The 7,360-nt window shown below is 38.8% G+C and overlaps 2 protein-coding genes across 2 annotated transcripts in view; one reads left to right on the top strand and one right to left on the bottom strand.

Annotated features, from left to right (window-relative positions):
• Positions 1-7,360, top strand: part of LOC105365306 (cytosolic 10-formyltetrahydrofolate dehydrogenase) — a 17,720-nt gene that overhangs the window by 6,903 nt on the left and 3,457 nt on the right. The window contains 1 exon segment of the mRNA XM_011503433.1: positions 6,701-7,115. Within this exon segment, the coding sequence (XP_011501735.1) occupies positions 6,701-7,115 (415 nt within the window).
• LOC105365305 (uncharacterized) lies at positions 941-1,903 on the bottom strand. Its single transcript, XM_011503431.1, has one exon. It carries the CDS (start codon positions 1,656-1,658, stop codon positions 1,101-1,103), a length of 558 nt encoding a protein of 185 aa, XP_011501733.1. The 5' UTR covers positions 1,659-1,903; the 3' UTR covers positions 941-1,100.

Genomic DNA, 7,360 nt, shown 5'->3' with positions numbered 1-7,360 from the left:
AAAAAAAAAAAAAAAAGATATATACATATTTATATATATATATATATATATATATATATATATATATATCGAGTAATACACAATGTAAAAAAAAGTCATAATTATTTAAAACGCTCGTTGAACTTTCTATTACAAATGGACTACGTTTCACTTTGTTAAAATTTTGATTTCCTTGATTGAAATGAAAAAGAAAAAAAGGAAAAAAGAAAAATAAACAGATAAACGATATAAATGTTTTGGTTAGCGATGATAAAAGAATTTTTATATACTATACCTATTTTCTTGCTTTATCTTTTTCTCCTAATAAATTTAAATATTTATTATTCTTATCTCAAAAATAGCGTTATCAATAAGAGCATAGAATATAAGCTCACACGCACACGCACACACACATCACGTAGCTTTTTATAAATTGACTTATTTATAAAGAAGAAATCTTGTGCTAAACTAATTTTAAAAATTAATTTTATACAAAGTAAGGGGGGGGGGGTGGTGGTGGTGGTGGTGGTGGAGGAGGAGGAGGAGGAGGAGGAGGAGGAGGAGGAGAAAAATTTTACATATATAATGAATCGGTCCGACTTCTCGATAAAATATTTTGTTCTTTTTATTCGTTTATTCATTTAATCAAGCAGCGTACGAACAGTAGCGGGATTTACCGATACAAAAGCGTCTTCATCGAGAAACCATAGACTGCTTATGATATCACACAATTAATGTACGAGATTTATCATATATTCGTCTTGTAATGGGCGGGTTAAGTATTTTCAGACTCGCGAGGCTGCCTTAACCGTATGTCTCAAGCGTATAACTCAAATGACGTAAGAGTTTCTTTGCTTTTGAAAGGTAAGAATAATCATGATGTACGATAGGAGCGAGAATTTTGCATTTGGGTGCAGCACAGCGCCGTTATAGTGCTTAAAGTAATCAATGCTAGGGGGTATGGGAAGCGGGGGCCCAATCGTCGTCACGAGTCTCGTCGAATACGATACAAAAGCTCGATGGATTGGTCGTATCCGGGGCTAAATATGGTGTAAAAATGCTTGGCGGATGGATGATTACAAGAAGACGAGATATCACAGATTTGCCCGTAGGCTCGGGCCTCAGACGAGCTCGACGAGCTTCTTGCGCCTGTGGCCGATCTTGCCCCGGCCGTCGTCACTGACGAATCCGTTGAGGGTGAGCTTCTTGCATACGGTCGCCACCCACGCGTTCGATATGCCGAGGGTATTGAGGAACATGGTCTTGCAGACCTGCTCGCGGTTCGTCCGGGGCTGAAAGTAGTACGTGCGGGTGAAGGACCGCCGCGACTCGCCGCGCACCGTCGTGCACTTCTCCTTCGGGGTGACGCGCATGTTGCGCGCGATGAAGTTCCATTGGGCCGCGTGATCGGCGATGCTCCAGAACGTCTGGAATATCTCGAGGCGATCCTTGGACGATAGTCGCTGGCTGCACTTGAGGCGGCAGCCGTCGGTGCAGGGCGGACGCTGCTCCCGTTGTGGCATCCACTTGCCGCCGGGAGTCTCGTAGCTCTCGCCCCGGTCGCGCGCCCGCTTCGCCACGTCGATCCTACGACGTAGGGGGAGCTTGCGCTTGGGGGCCGGCTCCGGCTTTCTCGGCTCTGAATCCTCGGCCTCGCGAGGCTCCGCGGATCGCGGCATCTCCTCGTCCTCGATTGACAACAGCTTGCACTCCTCGAAGATCTGTGCATCTGGAACGGCGGCTCAATGAACGTTGCTTGTTTACGCGTATGCCGATGTCTGGACGCTGGTATCCACGGCGAAGCTTCGATATCTTTATCACCGGGATGAAAGCGCGATAGGCGGGGCGCAAGCTTTTTCGAACATTGATGCGAAGAAATTTTAATGACGATCTATTATTATTATTATTATTATTATTATTATTATTATTATTATTATTACATCACGGTGATTTATTCGAATTGAACGATACGAGCGCTGAAGCCCCGTCGATAGCTTCTCGTTACTTTCCCCCTCCCCCTCCCCCTCCCGCCCTCCCTCTACCTTCCCCACCCCCGACTCACCAACCTCCCGCCGCCCACAATCACAAACACAAACACAGGCGCGCGCGCGCGCGCGAATGACTTTTCCCGTTAGCTTTGAGTTATTATTTTCCTGGAACTCGAGGCTATTATAACGGAATGATTTGTTGGTTGATAGCAAATGAAAGTAGCATGTTAAGCACGAACAATATTCTATGCGGCAATGAAAAGTGAACTTTTCCAAGATAGAAGAAAGCCTGCGTATCCGATTACAAATGTTAGGCATCCCCAGTAGATAACGGGAATATTACATTTTATCAAGCATTTGAAAGCTTAAGGGGCCATTCCACCGTCATGGCATCTAAATTCTGAAATGCCATTTCTTTGGCGTATTTCTGTTCACATTTTCTTCTCGTTTTTCTTTCTGCTTTTGTTTTTGTTATTGTTGAAAATATTCAACGATAATTACGGGCGACGAATACTGGGTTATTTTGATACTTTCGACTACCGAAAATCTTGTAAATTCTCTTCTGAAAAAGAAATTTAATGAATACTGCAAGTCAGTTGATAGATTGTTTTCTCGCTAAGAAATATTATAAAATGGCCCCATCCCCCTAATTTAAATTTAAAAAAAGGAAAGAGAGAGAGAGAGAGAGAGAGAGAGAGAGAGCGAGAGAGAGAGAAGTAGAAGTATAAGAAGAATGAAAAAGAAAACGATAATCTTATTAAATAGACACGTAACGTGATGCTCACCACTCTACTAATATACATATTTCATAAAATAAGTAAAGTCTAAAAATAAAAAATTTTCAAGCTTATCAACATTTACGTATTCTTACACTTCAAATAACTGTGATGCATCATTTTATAAAATTTCAAACAGACATTACAATGTGCTAGTAAACATTAGACTCGAACGAGTTCACGCTTAAGTGAATTTAAATTAGAGCAACAATTTTTTCATGCAAAATACTCTTTCGCGTGAAAATAATAATGTACGTATACATATAACAACCACAACAACAACAAAAAAAAAACAAAAAAAAAAAACAAAAAAAAATAATGGATGCTTTCTTAAGGGGAGAAAAGACTTAAGAGATAAAGTTTATATTGGAAAGCTAGAATTTATAAAACTATTGTACGTTGAGAATAATTATCAAAGTTTTGGCTTTGAAAATGAGCTTTTCAAAGAATTCAACAAAAAAAACTTCAATGCTGCGAAAAAAAAAATTTGGATACCGTTGAACGATTACAAAACTCGCGAATACCAAATCGATTTAATCTCATAATTTACATGTGCAAAGACAACATTGAAAATGACATTGTAATCGTTGACTTGCAAAGCTGAATTTAAAAAAAAAAAAAAGAAAAAAAAAAGAAAATCAACAACAAATAAAATGAACAAATAAATAAATAAAATAATTAATTATCACACAAACAAACATTGCAGGAGAAAATTCATTTACCATCAATTGAGAAAAATCTGCTTTATATAATAATTGGTAACCTGTGTCTTTTAACTCTAAACTAGAGTATTTCTAATAGCGATAAGTAAGATTATTCGATAGCGCGTACGTGTAAAAGCTAAATATTTGCTATTAATAAGGGAATAAATGTGTATAATTGTGTATGTGTATGTGCGCGTGCATACGTATATGAAAAGTAAATATTTTCGTTAAAATGGACGGTATGGTATGAGTGAAAAAGGCAAAGGTGCCACACTCGTTACATCCGCTCAACATACCAACCACAACGTATACTCGCTTTTCCACCGAAAATATGCCAACGCACCCAACGCCTTACGTACATCCTCCATCTAAACACTGTCGTCAGTAGAATTGTCTAATTACTCGATTACAGTCAACGATTCGCCCAGCCAAATATTTTCACCGAAACTCAAGGCTAATAATTCGAGCCAAGTGGACACAAGCAAATTCTACAGAGTTAATGGCAAAATCGCGCGATCGAGCGCTCGTAATGTGATATCACCCCGCCTCTCCCCAACAACATACTGGACACAATGTAATAAATCACAAGATACTTGCCCTCGTCGATAAGCATTTCAATAAGCGCGGATAGTTTATCGATATGATCCATAATCCGACTTAATCAGTGTGAGAGGCCGCGCAACACGTGGGAGTCTTGGGCTTCCACTCCTCGCACTACCTGTTCCACCCGACGACTCTACTACTCTATTTACTCGAACTTCTTCTTCCATCCACTCTATCAGGCGAGGCGAAGCGAAGGCGAAGGAAGGACGGCGCTCAACTGACTAAGCCTAAGACAATACACACAAAAGGCAAAAATTCTGGCGCAACGTTGACAAGAGTAGTGCCGCTGCCGGGGCTTCCCTCGCCGCGACGCGACAAACCTTCCATCGCGCCTCCCATAATAATCGGCGACGATCTAACGAGCTTTTGTCTTCTTTTTTCTTCTCTTTCTTTTGTTTGTTCTTTTTTTTTTTTTTTTTCTTTTTGCTCCGTTTCTAAACCTCGTTGTTATCTGTTTTCCTGCACTACGGGGATATGGAAGAATTTTAAAAAGCATTTGAAAAAGAATTTGCGGGACGGGAGGAGGAGGAGGAGTAGGAGTAGGAGTTGGAGGGGTGGGGATTATCGAATTATCTCTGGGTCTGTGGGTCGTTGCTCAGGATGATAGACGTATCAGCTCAGCGCTTCGTAGTTCGGGACGTGCACTTCAACGAGCTCTATCGATGATTTTATAAAATATATTTCTGGACAGGCATTCGCGTGCGTGTGCGTCCCGTGCAGCGGTTGGCCACACATACGACTCTATGATCGGTGATTGTCGTTAGCGCCAATTTTCGTCTTACGTGCTTATTGTACCTGAGCCCGAGAGTGCTGATTGGGCTGCGTGGCTAAGCTGCCTGTACTTAATAATATGGAATATTTAATGAGCTAATGTGAGTGGACGGAGGAGAGCCAGAGCCACTTGCGCTACTTTGTTTTGTAAATAGTCATTGCGATTCTTATACAAATGCATATATAGGATTAAATCAAAATCAATCGTCAGACTGATATTTTATCGACAATTATAAACAAATTTGTAAAAAAATTTTCAATTTTATTGCTAGTTTTTTTTTTTTTTTCTTTTCTTTTACCTTTTATCCGTGTCAAAGTCGAAAGGAATAGGTACAGCACAAACTTATCAATTTAATCTTTAGAATGACATTCATTAGGCGAGCCTTTATTATGCGTTAAAAGTAAAAATAACGAGAATAATGAGAAACGACGATTTTTTTACAATTAAATATAATAAACGCGACTTGACATATATTTTGAATTGGTAAAAAATTATCAAATTTATAGTTTTTTTTTTTTTTTTTTTTTTTTTTTTTTTTTTTTTTTTTTTTTTTTTTTTAATCGCATTTTCAACAATAATTTACGTTCGACATAAGTTTTTTTTTTTTTAAATTAACATTCAAATGAATAAAAAAAGAAATAAAACTATGTAATTTGAAATATTAATGGTGTAAATTATTATTAGAATTTAATAAAGAATATGTAAAAACGTATCCATAAAATAATTTATACGATTAATTATAATGAAAAACCGTGCCAATTTTTTTAACAAATATTGTTCGAGAAATTGTTAACATTTTCTAAACCCTTAGTTTATTAGTATAAATACGTACAGTATAGAGCATATACATGTATTTCGTGCCAAATACTTATACAAATAACTTATATTTTAATATTTTCTTACAAATAAGATTTCAAGATCAATGGTGTGAAATGTCTGCAATCAGCCTTTCTCAATTAATACGCACAGCAATGGCTTTTATTGTAAAGCAATAATTTACTTTATTGATTAAATTATTCATGTCTTGTGATTTTATGATTTGAAATTATTTTAATGAGAGATTTTCATAATAATTATTTTAACATTACTATTAGGCCGTTCGATTTCATTAAAATCAACAATGCCAGTCCACTGTTATAGTAAAAATAATAAATAAATTGCTCGATTAATTCGTCTCTCTCTCTCTCTCTCTCTCTCTCTCTCTCTCTCTCTCTCTCTCGAGGCCATTAAAGATTTAAAGCGTCGGAAAAGGCTACTTAAAATTTATCTTAAACTAAATAAAGTTTATATGAGTATCGTCGGAAGAATTTATCTTAGAATTAGCTATGTTTAATCATTACCAACGCAAAGACAACTAAGCTATCGTCACACAACTTATAATCGTAATATTGTTAAATAAATTATATCCGAAAAGCCATCCAGTTGAAATCGTAAATCTGCGAGAGAATTATTCACAGGTAATTTTATCGTTACCTTCAACGTCTCAATTCTCGTCAAATAAAAATCACTTGTTCCAATACTTTTACGTAATTTCTGATATCTTCTAACCGTACATTCCCTAGCTTATCCTCTACTTCGATTCCTATACTCTTATTTTTATTTCACGCATGTTGATAGTCAACGGCCGACTTTCAGCATTCCGTTGCCAGCAAAAGTCAAATGTAATTCGTAGAAAAGAACGCTTATGGCAATATGTAAAAAGTTCAGATTATATATCCGAATGAAAAATCAACGTAACAATAATGATAACAATAACAATAATAAGAATATTATTAATTATTATTATTGTTTATTATTATATATGATTAGTATTGATCGTTCAAGTGGCTGGTCCGGCTTACATTAATATTCCGTTAAATAATCGCTGAGCTTTTGTAGGAGCGAGCAGCATGGACGTGGTGCGGCTGGTCGAAGAACTGAAGGACAGCCTCGACATTCATCTACAAAACACGGATGTGTTCATGGCACCGGTGTTCAGCGAGCTGGCGACGGCGGCGATACTGGCGAGGCGCGGGTCCAGCGCCAACCAGGAGCTCGACTTCGAGGCGGTGGTGATGCAGGCCAATGGGATGGAGCTGCGCTTCCCCCGGCAGCTCTTCATCGGGGGTCGTTTCGTCAACGGCTCGGGCGAGCCCATTGATACTATCAATCCCCACGACGAGAGCGTCCTCTGTTCGGTCGAGAGCGCCTCGACGGAGGACGTTGACCGGGCCGTTAAAGCGGCAAAGGTCGCGTTCGAGGAGGGCGAGTGGAGCAAAATAAGTGCTCGGGAGCGGGGCACTCTTCTTTTCAAGTACGTGTCATCATCTCCTCCTGGGTACACTCGAGTCTCGCCGATTGACTTCCAGTGTTGAGCCTTCGCGCACCAATCCCGCGCAATGCGCTCATTCCCTATAATTAATCAATTACGTATCTGTGCGATTACGAGGGTAATACCTGGGATTACGAGAAGTCGATGTCGATAAAAATTCAAGATGCTGCCTATAGCGATCGAGCAATTATTATATTTTTTACGCGACATAGGGTTAAAGATCGGAA

The sequence above is a fragment of the Ceratosolen solmsi genome, unplaced genomic scaffold, assembly GCF_000503995.2.
Source record: "Ceratosolen solmsi marchali unplaced genomic scaffold, CerSol_1.0 scaffold33, whole genome shotgun sequence".
Classification (NCBI taxonomy): Eukaryota; Metazoa; Arthropoda; class Insecta; order Hymenoptera; family Agaonidae; genus Ceratosolen; species Ceratosolen solmsi.
The sequence above is the reverse complement of the archived record's forward strand: the minus strand, read 5'-3'. Positions and strand labels throughout refer to the sequence as shown.